The 19,654-nt window shown below is 35.6% G+C and overlaps 1 protein-coding gene across 2 annotated transcripts in view; it reads left to right on the forward strand.

The window, feature by feature from the left end:
- The window catches only part of TMOD3 (tropomodulin 3), a 59,629-nt gene that overhangs the window by 30,582 nt on the left and 9,393 nt on the right, over positions 1-19,654 (forward strand). For both annotated transcript variants that reach the window (XM_090270604.1, XM_090270603.1), the window contains exons 4-7: positions 12,505-12,627; positions 13,884-13,973; positions 17,536-17,666; positions 19,185-19,292. In XM_090270604.1, the coding sequence (XP_090126730.1) occupies positions 12,505-12,627; positions 13,884-13,973; positions 17,536-17,666; positions 19,185-19,292 (452 nt within the window). The remainder of the gene's footprint in view (positions 1-12,504; positions 12,628-13,883; positions 13,974-17,535; positions 17,667-19,184; positions 19,293-19,654) is intronic.

The raw sequence follows: 19,654 nt of genomic DNA on the forward strand, positions 1-19,654 counted from the left end.
AAGAAATTGGTTTATGTGATTGTGGAGGCTTAGTAAGTCTAAAATCTGTAGGATAGACCAATAGGCTGGAGACCCAGGGAAGAGTAGCAGTTTGAGTCCAAAGACTGCTGACAGAATCCCTTCTGCTCAGAGGAGATGAGTCTTTGTTCTGTTAAGACCTTTAGCAGATTGGATGTGGCCCACCACATTATAGCTTTACTCAGAGTTCAGTGATTTAAATGTTAATCTGATCATAAAAAACCTTCATAGAAACAAACAGTATTTGACCATATATCTGGGCACTATGCTCAATGATATTAGCACATAAAATTAACCATCTGCTATGGGTGGTAAATATCTGCACCTCAGGTGTGTGGGGCCAGAAGAAGATTTGAAAATAAGTGCATAGTTTTGAAGTGTGGAGAAACTATGCAAAAGCATCAATTTCTTTGTATTGTCATAGAAAAGACTGCTGACTATATTTTCATCTGTACAGCCATACATATAATACTATGCATAGTTTCAATTCTCTTTATATAAAACATAATTTTATGAGAATAAATATTAGTTGATTACCTTTTACTATTACATGTGTTTCAGATGGACTCTGGGGTTATATGATTAGGAAGAGAAATGGAGGTCGAAACAGAGGGAGAGATATGAGAAAAGGAGATTGCAGGAAAAAAACATGGAATTTGAGGACAAAAGAGAAAATAAGAGATGTGAAAGAGCTGCATTTGTCCTATGCTGACCCAGGAAGCTTCCCAGTGCTCTTGTTTTATAATCTTGTTACCTAGGAGAAGATCTTGGAGGATTAGAGGAGGTAGGAAAGAAGGGAGAGAAAAATTGTAGAAAGTAAGACAATATCAGAGTTAAGAAATTATAGAGGTGAGGAATGTGGGTGACAGTAAGGGTATCCTTAATTATAGAGTGATAGTTTTTGTTTCCTTTTATGTATTTTAAATTTTTTTCTTCTTTCTAACTTTAGGTTTTAGATGGATATGAAATAAATGGAAGTAGTTGAAATAACAAACAAGTAATTTTGCATTCACAATCAGTAGTTTTCTCTTCATAATACATTCAGTGTTTTTACTGACACAACTATGCATGTCTGTTAAACACTGTTTATGGGCGACTGTGATGTGGTGATTTAAGACCAGGGCATTTTTAAAATAATGAACTTTTTACTGAAGTATAGCATTGTTACAGAATATGCACGGAAGGATACAGATTCATGAGTTAGGTAGTAAACACACCCACATAATCACAAGGCATTATCAGCATCTCTAAAAGATCCCTTTAGATGCTTACTCCAGTCTCTTTTCTTTCTTCTTCTCAAAGGTAACCACCATTACAGCTTCTAATACAACAGATTAATTATTGCCTAGTTTAAAATTCATCTAAATTAAATCATACATTCTAGGTTTCTGCCTAACCTACTTCATAAATTTTTTGTGAGAATCAAATTTTTTAAAAGGTACGTGAAATAACTATAAAAATCCTTTACAGTGTAATCATTGTAAAAGATCATATGGTGAAGTTAAAACCAAACAAGAGATTTCCATTCTCTCTTGGAGTTGTCCAGAAGCAGAGAGGAGTTTTTGAGTTTCAGCAACCCATCTGATCGAAGCAAATACTACCACCCTAGACTAGGTGGGGTCAAGATTTAAAAGCCATGTTACAGTGCCGTAGACCTGAAGAAGGACAAATTCATCTTCATCAATTGGAAACCTGGGTTGTAGAACTCTCCTTTGAAATATAGCTAAAAGCCAGCTCTAATTTTCTCAGATTCACCCTAGGCACTCATCCTTAAATTAGCCTTGGTTATCATTAGTCACTAATAGGCCTTCTTTTCCTTGGGTCTTATTCCCAAGATCTTGATCACATTCTAGAAGATCCTCAGAGTAATTTATCTATATGTTATTAGCATACTCCACAATCGAGCTAAATGTGAATACCCTCCTTAGCTCTGAAAACCCAGAAGGCTTTTTTTTTTTTAAAGATGCCTCTCCATAACCCTTTACCCTGAACACCTAGGTTGAGTCCCAAGATTTTTACTTAATAGCTTATTTCACAGGAGATAGACGTTCTGATTGAGAATGCCTTCCCATATAGTAAAGGTTCTTCATTCATTGTAGAACAGCTGGTGAACCTACCTCTCAAAACAGAAGCTTTTTTTTTTTTTTTTTTTGCTGTATTTGACTACTTATTTTTCATACTAAGATGACTGCTTTCAGAGTTTCAGTATTTGATGGCAGTATTAGCTTACTGCGCCAGGGAATGTTATAGTGGTATCACTCAGTTCCTTGAGCTGCTTCCAGGTTAAATGCCAAAATTATGCAGTGATCCTGTAAATTACCATTGCAGATCAATCAGATGACTACTCAATTTTTTTTTAAGAAAAAAATGAAATCACTAAAAGGAATAGTTATGAAATTATTAAAGTCAACTACTTTCTCATATTCTGAGACCAATTAAATGAAAATTGAATATATTTGTTATTCTTTCATTTTAAGGTACACCCTCTTTCTGGAGCTAAAATTAGAATAGAACAGGCATAACAGAATCCCCATAAAACTGAAAATTGGGTATTTCAGTATTTTTCCTGTTGACCACAAACAAAATCTATATACTTGTGCCAAATTTTATCTTTCTAGGTCACCTTAAAATGTTTTAGAAAGACCTGATATACAACAAGGATACTTGTCATATATAGATAAATTAGTAATTATGTTTACAGAATTGAAAGTAGAATGTCAGCATCTAAGAAGGAGAAATTAATTAAGTGAAGTTCATGGCATTGTGTCTTCAATGCATTTTGGAGAATGTTTTGTCCTATACCAGTTAAATGTTCTGCTTTTAATAGTGTAATTTTATTAACAGGGGAAAAAAGGTATTAGGCAGCTAGTACAAAAGCTGTTTTAAGGATTGTTTTTAAGTGTATTATTTACAATAGAATCCATAATATACATCTGTCATCTATATCTAACAAGCTCATGGTAGGAATGGTATCATGGTATCAAGTAATCTTGACAAAGATTAAAGGAAATGTCTTTTCTATGAGTCTACTATGTTCAAAGAAACCAAAGGGTTGACAAAATTAAAACAGTAGCATAATTCCATTATACGTTCCTTTTACTTGAAGATGTAATATTAAAATGTTGGGAAGCTTTTCACCTCGTTCTCCTTGAAATTTTACAAAATATGTAACTCAGGCATTGAGCAAGACAAGGGTGAAGGAGTATACATCCAACTCTTCTCTCATTCCCAAGAATGGTGGAAATGCACAGAGTTTGACTATATAGTTAATTAATATTTCTCATCATATTTTTACGTATCTTGAGTATTCTAGCTCCAAGATGGATAAGGCATAAGAACCTTGCCATGATTTTGACACTTGGAGAAATAATTTGCCCTAGTCTTCATAGTTTCCTTTTTCTTTTTCTTTTTCTTTTTTTTTTTTTTTTTAAGAGAGGGAGAGGAACATGGATGTGCAAGAGCTACATTGGTCATTTGCCTGTCAGATGTCCCTGACTAGGGACCGCCTGCAGTCCAGGCATGTGCCCTGACTGGGACTCGAACCAGCAACGTATTTGTTCACAGACTGGCACTCAGTCCACTGAGCCACACCAATCAGGGCAATGCTACAGTTTCTTACTGACTCATTTTGCTTTGCTTTGCCAGTAGTCTTCTTGCCCATTTCTAATACCACACTTTACCCTTACTTAGACTAAGACTTTTTTCCTGGGTGTCCCTAAGTTCATGGATGGGTTGTGCTACATCTTGTACACTATAATCAGGTGCACCAGTAAATTCCATTTGAGCTTCTTTGACTCACCCAGGTGGAGCTGCTACTCCCTTCCTTGCACAGCACAAGTGCCCTCTCCCTGTTGGTTGGCCTGTGGGGTGGAGCCGTCTATGCTTTTTGTTGTTTTCCCTTTCCCTCCCTAAGAAAGGAATGCCCTTGAGTTTCTTGCTCACCAATCTCCTGCCCCACCCTGCTTACTAAAGGTGAATTGAACCAGGTTGCCTTCAATGAAGAATTTCTCATATACTTTTCAAGTTATTTATTTCTAATTACTGTAGCTTTCCAGAAAACTTCCTGTAGTCACTCTTTTCTAAAAGAGGCTTTCCTCACCTTGCTGAGTACATGATTTTTTGGGCGGAAAGTCAGACCTGATCCCTTAGTAAACCAAAAGTGTGGTTATTACCTTTCCAAATCAACAGGATTATGTAACTGCCTGTGGGCAATTATTTTCCACTAGGTTCAAGATAAAAGACTGGCTCTTATTTTGTACTCAGATCTTATGCGTTCTAAATGTCTCTTAAATACCTCTGAAAAGTGGTCTTCCCAGGCATTGAAGTTGTTATTTGAAATGAGTCATGCAGATGCTGGCATTTCCTTTTCAGACTGGTCTTTGATGATTCACTCATTAATCTTTTGGGATAAGAAGTTAGCCAGATGGGTTTTTCATCGCTCATGTTAAGACCTTGTTTTATGGGAAACTTTCCCTAGATAACCATGCCCACTCTTGATAGTCTTAACTGCCAGCATGTCTGTATGTAATTCATGTACCATAGAATATGGCCTTTAATTGTTCCAGAATCACATCCTGTGGGGCTCTCTTATTAGGTTTTTTGTTTTTATTTTAGGGTGCTTATGTCCTCTTGATGAATTGCCCATTTTGTTATTATGATATGACCTCTATCTCTGGTACTCTTTACTCTGAAATCTTCGTTGTCTGGTATTAGTGTATTAACCAACCCTGCTTTCTTTTGATTAGTGTTAGCATAGTATTTTATACCTTCTCTATTTGTCCCATCAGTTCTTTGTTTCTTTTCCTCTTTTTTTATATCTTCCATGTCTACTTAACTTTCTGAATATATGAAATATAATTTTTAACAACTTTACCTGCTAATTTTATCATCTGTTATTGCTAGGTCAGTTTTTATAGATTGATTTTTTTTTCTCATGGATCAAATTTTCCTGCTTTGTATGCTGATAAATTATATTGGATATTAGACTTTATGAATTTTAACTTGTTGCGTGCTGGACATTTCGTTTTTTCTGTGAATGTTCTTGAGCTTCATTGTGGGAAACAGTTTGATTCTTTAGGGTCTTGCTTTTAAGATTCAGTATGTGGGATTGGAGCAATATTCAATCTAGAGCTAATAGTTTCTCTGCTACTGAGGCAAGACCCTTCTGAGTTTTCAGTGCAGTGTCCTGTGAATTACGAGGTTTTCCAGTTTGGCTGGTGGGAACGGTTCCCAGCCCTGCGTAAGCCCAGGCACTGTTATCTAATGTTTCAGATGTTTTTTTCCTTGGCCCCAGGTAGTTTCATCACATACAGGTGTGAACAGTACTCTGTTCAGTACTAGGAAGTGGCCCTCTGCAGATCTCCAGAGCTCACTCTCTGTGTAACTCTCCCCATCTGGCAGTCTGTCCTGCAAATGCTGGTTGCCTTGATCTTTCTGGACCCCAGCTCTGTCTCCTCAGTTCAGAGAGTTCACCGGCCTCTGCTTGGATTCCTGTTCCCTGTGCTGCAGTAAGCTGGGTGATTATAGGGCTCACTTTATTTCTCATCTCTCAGGGATCACTGTTCTTTGTTGCCTGATGATCAGTGTCTTGATAACATTCACATATTTTGTCCATTTTCAGGTTGTTTAGATTGTTTTAGTCATGTTCGTAAATCCTGTCCCTAATACTCCATCTTGGCTGGAAGAAGAACTCTCCAGAATCATATACTATACATAGTCTAAATCCCCGACTAGATTATAAGATCCCCAAAGGAAAGGGTCTCTTATTTTATTCCTTACAGTGTTTTTCTAGCTCATCATCTAATATACGCATACTCTGTAAACATTTGTCAAATATTTATTGATGATCATATTACAGTATTGAGCAGGTGTCATATGGGTTGTTGGGTCAACAAATGCCTTTCCAGGATCTGCCCTCGCATCCTTTAGTTTGGTTAATTTGAGGTTTGTGTGCTTCCTCTCAAAAGGGATATCCCAAAGCCCCCTGTGGCAATTATGGTGGCCTAGTTGCCTTAAATCTTTTCTGAAACAAGGTAACTTATAAACATACAAACCATAAAATTGGGGCCTTTCACCTCTGTAAGGATGAAATAACTAAGAGCCATCTCTGTTTCTAGTTTTTATACTTTTTATATACTCAGAAGGGATGGGGGCTATGACTAAGATATTCTTAACATTGTGATAGGTATAACTTGATATCAGAGCAAAAGAGATAAGAACTAGTGAAGAAAAGTCCTGACAATAAATTAACACAGTTCATAATATCGCTTAACGATTTTGGAAAAATGATTAGGATCTTGGCAAGATATTCCCCCCCCCCCTTGGCACAAACATGGGTTTGGATAAATGCCATGCATTTAAGTTACTATTATGTGAATTCTTATCTTGGTTTCTTCTTTTTCCTTAGCTGCCATTTTATAGTTGCAGTAACATTACTGAACTATTTTAACATTTTTAGCAACCAAGAGCCATAGCCCTGTTTTTGTTTGTTTTGTTTCATTGGTGGGGCAGAACATGTCATTTATACTTGTCAGAGATTTTTTCTCATCTAGTCATTGTTTATTTTCAGATTTTGCTGCAATGTAAAGAACCATAATTTCAGTTAAAAAAAAAAATCCAGTGTTAGACTTCGCTATCTTAAATAAGGATATTAAAACCATTTAGGTAGTATGCTGTCTGCTGAAGAATAAAAGTGAATAATTCCTCAGATATTGTTTTATTTTCAAATAAATACAAATATAATAGTTATAAGTTAGGGCTTTTGACTGTATTACAAGAAGAGAAAAAGTAAAATTAGATCAATATAAGATAACTCATTCTAATCTCTTTCAGAACTATTATACAGATAAGTGCTTATCACTTAAGTAGGTAAGAATCAGAACCATATAAAGAGCTTTTTCAAGAATATCTATGTCTAGTCAACCCTCACTCCCTGCGTTTAAGAACTACTTGGTAGTGTCTGGTTTTCAGTCCTCCTGGGTTGCTAGTTTGTTTGGAATTTCTCTCTCTCTCTCTCTCTCTCTCTCTCTCTCTCTCTCTCTCTCTCTCTCTGTCTCTCTCTGTCTCTCTGTCTCTCTCTCTCTCTCTCTCTCTCTCTCACACACACACACACACACACACACACACACACACACACACACACTTGCATGCAAGACATTCCAGGGGAAATAAGAATAAAGAATTAATGTGTCTATTATGTTTACTAGATATCAATTCCTTTATATATGTTAAATCATTTTATCAGAATGAGATTGAAATTTCTGTAAAAAATAATCCATAATTGGAAAAAACATCAGAAGCAACATGATCATAATAAAATGGAATACTAATAAGTGTGTTAATAGATGGTTTGGGGTAAAAACAGTATTAGATTTGCCCATTTTCCCACCCTCTGCAAAACCACAGACACATCCTACATACTACCTCTATGTCTAATGAAAGCCTAACATGTCGCACATCCTGCAAGACCTTGAGGGCATAAATCAAATTAACCGTTAGAAAGTAGATCTATTTATCAGCATTTCATAGTAATTAAGATTTTTAACTTAAATACGATTAATATAAGACTAATTTAACACATGTTTAGAAAAGTGTTTTCTGTTAATATGGAATCAATCAACAGTTTGCTAATTATGTGTTTTTCAGAAAACAGCTCATTTTGACTGAGAAATACAAACACACTGGCTGAACGTGTCTCACAAAGTTATCTTATTTTCTCTTTGCATTTTATGGGTCCAAACATAAATTTACTTAGGATGACCAAAAATACCGTGTGTAATACATTGGCTCCTTGGTGGTGTTTTCTTTTTTTTCTTAAACATCTTTATTAAAATGCAATCCACATCATAATGTTTATCCATTTAAAGTGTACAGTTCAGTGGTGTTTAGTACATTCTTAAGAGCTGTGCAGCTATCATCATAGTCTTAAATTTAGAATATTTTTATCATCCTGAAAAGAAACCCTGTACCCATTAGCAGTTAATCTCCATTCCTCACTCAAACCTCTAGCTCTAGGAAATAACTAATCTACTTTTTGTCTCTATAAATTTGCCTACTCTTGACATTTCATCGTAAATGGTATCATATAATGTGTCTTTATGATTGGCTTCTTTCACTTAGCATATTGGGAGTTTCATCCATCTTAAAGCATGTATCAATGCTTCATACCTTTTTATGGATGAATAATATTTTATTGTATGGATATACCACTTTTTTATCTTTCATCAGTGATGGGCATTTAGATTGTATATACCTTTTAACTATTATGAATAATGCTGCTATGAACATTTGTGTACAAGTTGTTGTGTAGACACATTTTTATTTCTCTTGGGTATATATATCTACAAGTGGCATTGCTGGAGGAACTGCCCATCTGTTTTCAACAGTGGCTGCACCATTTTGTATTTCCACCAGCAGTGTATTAGGGTTCCAGTTTTTCCACATCCACACCAACACTTGTCTTTCTTTTTGATTATAGCTATTTTAGTAGGTGTGAAGTAATGGTGCATTGTGGTTTTGATTTTCGTTTCCCTAAGAACTAATGATATTGAGCATTTTTTTTTATGTGCTGTTAGCTGAATCTTTAGATAAATGTTTTTTCTATTCCTTTGCCCATTTAAAAATTGATTTGTCTTTTTATTGATTTTCATCAGTAAATCAATATTTAATCGATAAACATTTTTATATATTCTAGATGTTATTTATTAGGTATATGATTTGAAAAAAATTTATCCCATTGTGTAGGTTGTTTCTTCACTTTCTTGATGGTACTATTTGTTCCACAAAAGTTTTAATTTCGATATAGCCCAATTGATCTACTTTTTCTTTTGTTGCTTGTGCTTTTGTTATATCAACAAAACCGTTGCCTAACTCAAGGTTATGGAGATTTACTCTTATGTTTTTTCCTAAGAGTGCTACAGTTTAAACTTTGACATTTAGGTCTGTAATCAATATTGAATTAAAACATAAGAGCTACAGGGATCCAACTTCGTTCTTTTGCATGTAGCTATCCAGTTGTCCCAGCACCATTTGTTGCAAAGATAATTCTTTCTCAATTCAATTGTCATGGTACCCTTGTAGAAATTCAGTTGACCGTAAATATAAGTTTATTTCTGGACTCTTAATTCTATTTCATTGATCTAAATGTCTTTCCTTATGTACCATACACTGTCTTGATTACAGTGGCTTTATAAAGTTTTGGAATTGGGAAGTACAATTTCTTCAACTTTGTTCTTTTTCAAGATTATTTGGCTATTCTGAGTACCTTGGATTTCCACATGAATTTTAGTATCACCTTTTCACTTTATGCAAATAGTTAAGATTTGTTAAGGATTTGTTTGAGTCTATTAGTCCATTTGAGGAGAGCCCCTTAAATTTTGTGTTCTTAGTACTAAACTTAAATTCTATTTTATCCTTTCTTACAAAAGTAACTTTCTTTAATTTTTTATAACTAGATTTTATATGTACACATTAAAAGATAATTCTTATACTGTATTAGTGTTAAACTAACCATGAAGAAATATGAAGTAATTACTTTTTTGTATTGTTAAAAATACATATTGGCCCTGGCTGGTGTGACACAGTGTATTCAGCGCCTGCCTGCGAACCAAAAGGTCGCCGGTTCGATTCCCAATCAGGACACATACCTGGGTTGCAGGCTGGGTCCCCAGTTGGGGGCATGCGAGAGGCAGCCAATCAATCTTTCCTTCCCTCTCTTTCTCCCTCTCTTTCCCTCTCTCTAAAAATAAAAATAAATAAATAAAATATTTTTTAAAAAAGAGTTAAGTTTGAAAGCCACCAGTTTATTGGAAGAAGCCCTGGGTTAAGCGTTTGGGAATCTGAGTTCTAGTGTTAGCTCTGCTGTGTAACTTTGAACGAGGGTATTTAAATTATACCTATAAAAGTAGTAGTGGAGCTGGAAGTGATCACTGAATTATTTATTCAACAAGTTGGATTGCCTGCTGTGTGCTAGGGTGGTAGTTGCACAGCTCTTAAGAACAAGACAGACACAATACAGAAGGTATAAGTGTATCTGTAGTGAGATGTTCAGGGAATTAAGGAGGCACAGAACTGTACTTCATTGGGTTCAATATTGAGACAAATGTATTCGTTCACAGATCCGTTCTTCCCTACTAGCAGAGCTCATCTCTGAAATACACCAAAAATGCCAGATGCTTACATTCCTAGCCATTCTTACAGCTGGGGCATGGTCATGTTACCCAGAGCTGGTTAGTAAGACTAGGGGAGAAACCTACTGGACAGTTTGCTTTATAAAGTTGACAGTTAAGAAAGGGACCTTCCTTCCTTCCTTGTCCTGACCTGATACTTAGTGTTAGGAAGGTTATCTTGAGACTGATAAGCTAAGAACAAAGGCCTCAATACTGGTTATAGCCAAAGAGAAAAGTAAACAGAGCCTGGATCTTTGATGTTAACATTGAGCTGCTGAACAGCCACATACCTGTGGACTTACTAAGGGAGATAAAAATACTTATGGTTTGAACCTTTGCTTCTTTAATAGTGGTCTGTGGATTAGCAGTATAAGCATCGCATGGGAAGTTGATTAGAAATGCAGAATCTCAGCACACAGCAGACCTCCCTTAATAAGATCACTAAATGGATAAGATGCACATTAAAGCTTGAGAATCATCAGCTTAAATCACTTTTAACTGGGTATTCTGTCTTTGTAGTTAAAAAAATCCTAGATGAAAGAAGGTACAGGGATTAATCAAAAAAACATACATGTATCACCCATAGACACAGACAACAGTGTGGTGATGGCCAGAGGGAATGGAGGTGGGCAAAGACGGGGGTTGGGGGAGATTGGGGACATCTATAATAGGGTCAACAATAAAAATGAAGTTTTAAAAAAGTTGTTATTGATATAAATACATTGTGGATTGACCAAATGCTGTTTTTTAAATAAGAAAATATGTGACCAGAAAGATTTCTGGTTCAGATGTAGAAAGTTGCAAAAGATGTGTTATTCTCACTTTAACAACCAAAACAAGGAGCTTTCGCTATGTAATCATAGTTTGTTTTTGTTTTTTTTTTTTAACCTATCAGAGAACTTGACACAAATCTTAATGATTCCAGAAAGTGAGAAGCCCCTCATAGGAGGGATGAAGAAATGAGGGATTGGCAGAGACGTGAAAATTTTCTTTTTTTTTAAAAACCAAATGAAAATGCTAAAAATAAAAAATGTAATGTCAGAAATTAAGATCTTTTAGATGGGCTTAACAGAAAATACCTGACCAGCCTTAGCCGATTTCCTGGGAGCAGTTTACATTGTTTGAATTGTGGAAGGATTCCTTACTTACACTAATTGGTATTTACCTTGAACAAGACGTACACAACTCACTGCTAATTATAAGCCCACAAACATTCCTTTCCATGGAGCACTGCATAGATTCATCAGGCCACATATTCTCACCTGTTTCCCTGGTAGTTTCCTTATAGAAAATAAAATAATTGCCACTTCTGTGAATCCGTACATAGGACTTTTCCAGATCGTTTAGTTAGCATTGTCACCTGTCTTGGGAGAGAAACTAGAGGCAGCCTTGGTAACGGAGTCCCTTCCATGTGTGATGAGTATGTCTCATTTGTTTAGCTTGTGCTACAGCTATATCATTATTATTACTATTTCCTTCATATTTTTAATCTTGCATTGAACATATGGTAATCAAATACCGATTTTTACATAAATACTCTAGGTTTCTAGAATAATTAGTTTCTTAGTGGGTAAACTTGTTAGTGTCCATCACGCCTTAGAGGAACAGTGATACGATAAAAAGTTTCAGGCTACCATTCATGACATGCAGGAATTTCCTTGCAATTAGAACTTGAATTCCTGGAAAATTGATTCTGCCATCCCCCAAGGGACTGGAACAGTTTGTTGCTTAAGAATAAGAAAGTGAGCCCTGGCTGGTGTGGCTCAGTGGATTGAGTGCCGGCCTGCGAACCAAAGGGTTGTTGGTTCAATTCCCAATCAGAGCACATGGTGGCATTGTAGACAAGGTCCCCATCCAGTTGGGGGCGTGCAAGAGGCAACCACACATTCATGTTTTTCTCCCTCTCTTTCCTCTCTCCCTCCCCCTCTCTAAAAATAAATTAAAAGCTTCCTCTCTAAAAAAAAGAAAGAATAGGTGAAACTTCTTTTAATTTTTTTAAAGTTTTATAGATTTTTATGTTTATTTCTTTATTCATTTATCTTTTGATTCAGTAATTGTAGAATAGCTCATAATTACTCCAAAAAGAACCTACTTATATTTTCACAAATGGGAAAATTTCTTAGTTTTTTCCCCCAACTCTTATGGTATTACCCTGTAAACTTATAAATACATATTAGAGATGAAACTAAATTATTGTAGATGTTAATCTGAATTTTGTTTTTGATTCAATTGCACATACTTTTAATAACTTTTGTTAGAAGAGTAAAATGGTAGTGAGTTTATAAGCAGTACTAAATTAACAAACCACTTTATTTTACAGGGAAAATATTTATCCCTAAACAGAAACCTGTACAGACTTTTACAGAAGAAAAAGTATCTCTTGATCCAGAACTAGAAGAAGCTTTGACAAGTGCTTCTGATACAGAATTGTGTGACCTCGCAGGTATCTCTTAAAACACATTAATTTGTGAATGAATGTGGATGGGAGGGGAGTACCAGCACACACCTGTGTACCTTATGCAAATGCTTCCTTTCCAGCAAAGTGCTATTGAATCAGTGACCACATATTTGGCTTTGTTTCTTATACTCTAAATCTGAAATAAAGAATTTCATTTCTTTCTGTTTTCTCAGTGGTGAAATTTTTATGTTAACGGAATTTATTGTATTATTTTACATTTTTTCCCATGTTGCCCATTTTGAAAGTCTTCATAAAAGCCTTTTATCAGCAGGTGCTCAGCTAGAAGCTGTCCCATTTTATCAGAAAGAACCAACGAGAGTGAACTGGAAAGCAGATGAGAGAGTCAGCCCTGAGCTGTACTCATTACTTTCCCAACTTCTCTGAAGTACATATGCAACACTCCAAACCTCCCCGTTATTTTCATCATTGCCAGTTTCTTATAAGGACCAGTATCTCCCCTACCTGTTCCCACACACACCCGTTTTCCTAGATAGGACGATAGGACACATGGGAGATCTTGGTCCCAAGTAACCCCAAGAAATAACACGATTGAAAGGATCAGTGGTGATTCTTTGGGAAGGACCCAGGAAAAGGACAATCATGGTGTTTTCCCACAGCCAGAGCCGGTGTCTTATATCTGGGGGCAGGGAGGATTGATGGATTTGTAAATTTGTCAGAGTGGACTGGGCCAGGGGCTGCAAAAAGGCATCAAAAACAAAAACCAAATTTATTTCTCCTGTCATTTTGGGGGTATGCTACTTTAATCTTAAATATGAAAATTCAGCTATACTTTCAGTATTCTACTCTTAGCTAAAGTATGAATGTAAATTAATATGAGAGTTAACGAATGTAAAAATAGCGAAGATTAAGTTGAAAATCTACCTTTTTCGGATTATGTTGCTAGACACCTTGTGTGAGCATGAACAGCAAAAATAGATCATTTTAATTTTTTTTCTTAGCAGATGGAGCTAAGTGTAGATTTGCATTTAGGGTTAGGCTGGCTCCAGCTCTCTGTCTGAATTCAGAAATGTGAGGAAATCTAAATTCAGAACTGTGGCGAAAAAAATAAGGGCATTAATCATGTTGTGTCCCCTTTTTTGGATGCAAAGTCTATATTTAATTGAATTTGGAAAATGTCCAGAGAATGTTAAAATCATTGATAGAAATTTTTTATTATAAAATAAATTATTTTATGTTTAAAACTGATGGAAATAAAAATAACTCCTTTTCTATCTCTATAGCTATTCTTGGGATGCACAATTTGATAACAAATACACAGTTCTGTAATATAGTGGGAAGTAGTAATGGTGTCGACCAAGAACCTTTTTCAAGTAAGTAACAATGCTTTGTAAATTCTAATCCTTTGTTAAATATATTTTGTTTTCTCCATGTATCAGCTTCAGTGTATACATACCAAATATCATGTATATGTATTGGAAATCTAAAATTCCAGTTAGATGATATTGATATAGAAAACCATTAAAAATAGAATATTAAATATTTTATGCTTATGTGTCAGCAAGTGTAATATGAAACCACTTTCACTTCACTAGTAATACTAATGCTAAACAGTGTAAGTACTAATCAGACTCGACTTTTGTTGACATTCTTTTTTCAGTGTCACTGATTTTCAAGAAATCTGTAACAATGCTGACACACTACATTATAAAATCAGATTAAGGAGAAACCAAAACTATTCAACCCCTAAACCTTTTAGTTTGATGCAAAATATTAAATAGCCCAAAGCAAATGTTTTTTAAAAATTTATGTATAAGATATTTTAAAATTACCAAAGTAATATATACTTTGTGTAGCACATTTAAATAATACCCAAGTGTATAAGATAAGAAGTAAAAGTGCCTCTTCATAGCCATCCTGCTTTCTATTCCCCGCACCCCCAGCCCTTTTAACAATTGGGTATATATCCTTTTAGACCTTGTACAATGTTTGTATAAACTTATATCTGTATGTGTGGTCTTTTATGTGTTTGTTTACACGATGGAATCATACTTAAACATTTCTTGTAACTTAATTATTCAAAAATAGTACTATTGGCTGATTTTCTGAATGCTGACTCTGGGCCATGTTGTGGGCACAGCTCTTGAATGAATTGTTCTTATTTAATCGTTATAACAGTTATGAAATAGGTATTATTATCCTTTATTTTGCATATGAGGGAGCTGAGAGATTTTAGAATGATTCTAAATACTTAACTTGAATGTCACACACAGTCAGTGGTGAGGATTTTAACCCATGCACTATAGCAGCGATATTCAACCGGTGTGCCACAAGAATTTTTAAAATATGCGATACCTGACTCTTTAGTCAGTGGCACTAACCTCTTTCCCTTAGAGTGTCAAATTAAAAAATGGCAAGAGCCAATACAACAATAGCTGTCCAGTGTGAATGAATCAAAATTATACCTATATTTTTTGTAAGATTAGCAAAAACTATTTTTTTAGTGTGCTGCAGAATTTCAGTAATTAGTTTGCGCCATGAGATGAAAAATGTTGAAAATTCCTGCTATATACTATATCACTTAGCAATATATCATGTTTACCTGGTTCGTGCATGTAGAGCTACCTCACCCAAACTTCTGTATAATGCTCCATTTTGTGAATGTTCTATGATTTGGCAATTCCCCCTGTTTTTTAACTTTCTGTTTTAGAAATGTTCAAGCATATGTAATAGAAGAAAGAATAATATATTCATCATCCAGTTTCAGCTGTTTTTAACATTATCTTGTATCACCTATTGCCTGCCTCTCTCCTCACCCCTTCTAGAACTTTTTCTTCCTATAATATTTTAAAGCAAATCCTGTTCATTTAAATATTTCCATATGTGTCTCTCCCAAATAAAGGCTTTTCTTTTAACATGCCATTATCAGACTTGAAAATCAGTAATGCCTTCTTATCATCTGATACTCAGTCCATGTTCAGATTTCCCCTTTTCTCCCCAAAACATCATTTCACAATTGGTTCGTTCAAATCAGGATCCAAGTAAGGGCCACCGATTGCATTTGATTGTCACTTGGTTTCAGTTTTTCTTAATTTTTTAATACTTTCCATCCTCAGTCTCTTTCCCCCTTTCTTCATGCCATTTTTAAGAAACTGTTTAATAGTTATATAGACTTTTCCACATTCTAGATTTGGCTGATTGCAACCTTGTGATAACATTTTTCATGTTTCTGTTTTTCCTTTGTTTCTGAAAACTGTTGTTTTCTAGAGGCTTGATGAGATTCAGGTGCAGTTGTTTGGTTTTTATTTTTTGATAAGAATGCTTACTAGATGTAATTAAATCACATTAGGAAGCATATCAAGTCTGGTCATACCTCTTTGGGCAATGTGTTAAGGGTGATCCGTGGGTTCAAATTTTGGCATCCTGACCCATCCATTTAAAATTCCTTTCAGAATAGTTTCAGCACCCCATTGATTGGATCCATTATTTCATTAGGGAGCAAGGCTCTTTAAATACACGCATTCTGTGGAGTGGGGAAAGAAATCACTTGGCTTTTAGAAAACTTAGAATTGAGGAAGAATTTGTTCAACTTCCCATTCAGTGAGAAAGCTCCCTGATCTCCAGCCCCCTGATCTACCATCTTGAAGAAGACCGCCCTGCTGAGCTTCAGGGAGAGGGAGCTTGCTCTGCCCTTTTCGCAGAGCTCTGGCAGGAAGTTCTGCTTTGTGCTGAGTCAGATCTGCCTCCTGGCAATCAGCACCTTTTCCAAGAGAGCCTTTCGGGACTACCTGAAATTTCCCTCTCCTACAAGATGAATCTCAAGACAGTGAGCATACTTTCCTTTGATACATACTTTCAGCTAAATATATTTAGATCTTTCTACTGTTCTCAGAAAAAGACCTTGGTCTAAGTTGATCTCCTCAGGGTACTGCGTGTGTGCGCGCGCGCGTGTGTGTGTGTGTAGAGAACATGGTGCTCTAAGAGGGAATTTATTTGATGTGTAAGCAATATACCTTGTCTTAAGATTAGTTTTTCTCCTAAATGCTAGAAGCTAGAGGAGGGCAGATGGGAATAACTGAGCCAGACAGTGACCCTGTCAGTCTTTCCATGTCACTTGTTCTTAACTCTGAAAATCTGAATGTGAAGGTGTGCTCCCCAGAAAATTTATCCATAAAAATTTGCCTGTTATATGTGTTCACAGACCTCCATACACATGTCAGAGCATATATATCTCATTAGAGTGTTCAGGACTTCCAGGCGCTATTTCAGCTTTGCATGGTTGTACCCTGGTCATGTGTGTGGGTATAGTACATATAGTAAAGGATTGGGGGTAGGAGTGAAAAAAGGAAGGAATTTCTGGAATTTCTGCCTCAGTCACTCTTCTGTGTATTATTACCTCTCTCTCCCCATTCCTTATTCTGACACTTCTTTCTAATAGAGAGTCCACCCCCTTTCCCCCTGTGTAGTACTCTCCATGGGAAGAATAGGTGCTTTGTATTTCTGTCACCTTATCCTTCTCATCCAGGCTATGTTTCTTCAGGCCTGTGATTCTTACTGCCTTTAGTAGTCAGATCTCAGAGAAAATGATACAAAATGTTAGATAAAAATAAATGAGATTATTGGCCTGTATTATCAAATATATTTTAGTGGCAAAGATATCTTTTAATATACCAAAAGGCACTGAAAATATTCATTTGTGAAGATTGATATATTACAAATAAAATGTTGAATTATTTTTGGTGTATATTCACTAAAATTTTATTTGTGCACTTTGTCAGCACATAAAGGATATTTTAGACGTTGTGGGGAGCGAACTTAAATTAGTCCTACTGAGTATGTGTGGCTGTAGTGTTTATGTATTACCAGCTTAACATATGCATCCACTGTAATAGTGTAAACCAGCGAGACTCTTGCTCTTCTCATTTGTTACTACAGATGTGGTAAAAGGCGAAAAGATTCTTCCAGTATTTGATGAGCCACCAAATCCAACCAATGTTGAAGAGAGTTTAAAGAGAATTAAAGAAAACGATGTTCATCTTGTTGAAGTTAATTTGAATAATATAAAGGTAGGTGTGCTAAACAAACAACGTTTTGAATTGCTGAGTCAGGTGGATCTAAGATGAGAGCTGGGCAGTGTTGAGATAGTGTAATTCTTCCTATTAATATTTAAAGGTAAAGTTTTTGCTCCTAACACTGGTAGCACAGATTCTGCCATATTGTAAAAATTAAAGTAATATAGTATTTTCCTGACTTGCCTTTTAAAAGATTATCATATAAAAATGTAAGCTGTACCATACTGTCAGTGTAACTCTAGCTTTCAAAGTATTGCCTACTTTTAAGAGCATTTAGTCTTTGGGGTTTTCTTTCTTTTATCAGGTTTCTTGAGATATAACTTGTATATAGTAAAATTCTCCCTTTTTAGTATACAGTTCTGAGAGTTTTGACAAACACATACATTTGCACAACCACTAGCACAGTCAGATGTAGAACATGTCACACTCCTTTGTTGTCATTCTCTGCCCCCAGCTTAGCCCCTGACAGTCAGTCTGTTTTTTCCTCTGTTGCTTTCTCCAGATGTCATATAAATGAAATCATACAGTATGTAGCCTTTTGAGTCTGGCATCTTTCAGTTAGCATAATGCATTTGAGATTCATTCATGTTGTCACATGTATCAGTCATTTGTTCCTTTGTATTGTTGAGTAGTGTTCTGTTGTTTGGGTATAGTGCAATTTGTTTATCCATTCATCAGTTGACATATGGGTTCCTTCCAGTTTGGGATGATTATGAATAAAGCCACTTTACATATTCACATGCAGTCTTGCATGAACATGGTTTCATTTCTCTTGAGTATTAAATCTTGATCTATCTGAACTGGTAAGGAGGGAACATCTGGAAATGATAAGAACCTAGGGAATAAGTCCTCTCTACTCCTCCAGTGGGTGTTCCTTCCTGTGAGTAGAGGAAAGAAAAAAAGCCTTGGACAAAACTAATACGTGTCATTAATTTTTTTCATTCTTTAAAAATTCAGTCATCATATATCTCTTTAAATCAACAGTAATGATCTGAAAATAACCAGGCTACAGAAAATTTTGAAGTCTTGGGACTAAAGGGAAGAATTAGTGCCTTCTAGAATTATATCTTCCATGTTAATCTCTTAGTACCTTGTAGATGAAACTAAGGGACTAAAAACTGTGTCCTCTGCCTCAGGAATCATAATCATTAGAGGTGAGCTCCCTCATCTTTCTTTTGTAGAAAATGGATCCATTTTGAATATTCAGGTGTTTCTAATGATATGAATAATTAAATGTATAATAGCAAGAGCTTTTTTAACCTAAATGATAGAGAAATGGTGGTAATATACTCAGCTCTAGGTCAACAGTTTGTGCAGATGTACAAGGACAGAGAAGTCAAATAGATATGGAGGAAGCCGAGTTACTTGTTTTCATTTGTAGACTATTGTGTGTGTTTATATAATTGCTGAGAACATTTTAATGAGAAAAGGTAAATAACAAATATGTACTTGATTAATGGACTTAATGCCCTGAAAACTGAAATGTAATGTTTCACATTATTGTCTTTCAAGAATATTCCAATTCCAACCCTAAAAGATTTTGCGAAGGCTTTGGAAACCAACACATGTGTGAAATATTTCAGTCTTGCAGCCACGCGGAGCAATGACCCCATTGCTATTGTAAGTAAGCTACTTTTTTTTGTACTTTTTAAATTATAGTTGGCATTCAGTATTATATTAGTTTCAGGTGTACAGCAAGCATTGTGGTTAGACATTTATAGAACTTACAGAGTGATCGCCCCATGAGACTAGTGCCCACCTGGCACCATACGTAAGTGTTACAATATTATTGACTGCATCCCCTTGACTGTTGTGTAACTACTGATTTGTACTTCTTCTTCCCTTCACCTTTTCACTCAAACCCTGAAGCTCTCTCCCCTCTAACAACCATCAGTTTGCTCTTCGTAAGTTAACTATTGATAATACTGAAATTACAGTTACATACCAGGGTGTTATAGAGATGGCTAAACTGTGTTTTCATA

The sequence above is a fragment of the Furipterus horrens genome, unplaced genomic scaffold, assembly GCF_987537825.1.
Source record: "Furipterus horrens unplaced genomic scaffold, mFurHor1.1.pri manual_scaffold_3, whole genome shotgun sequence".
NCBI classification, from domain to species: Eukaryota; Metazoa; Chordata; class Mammalia; order Chiroptera; family Furipteridae; genus Furipterus; species Furipterus horrens.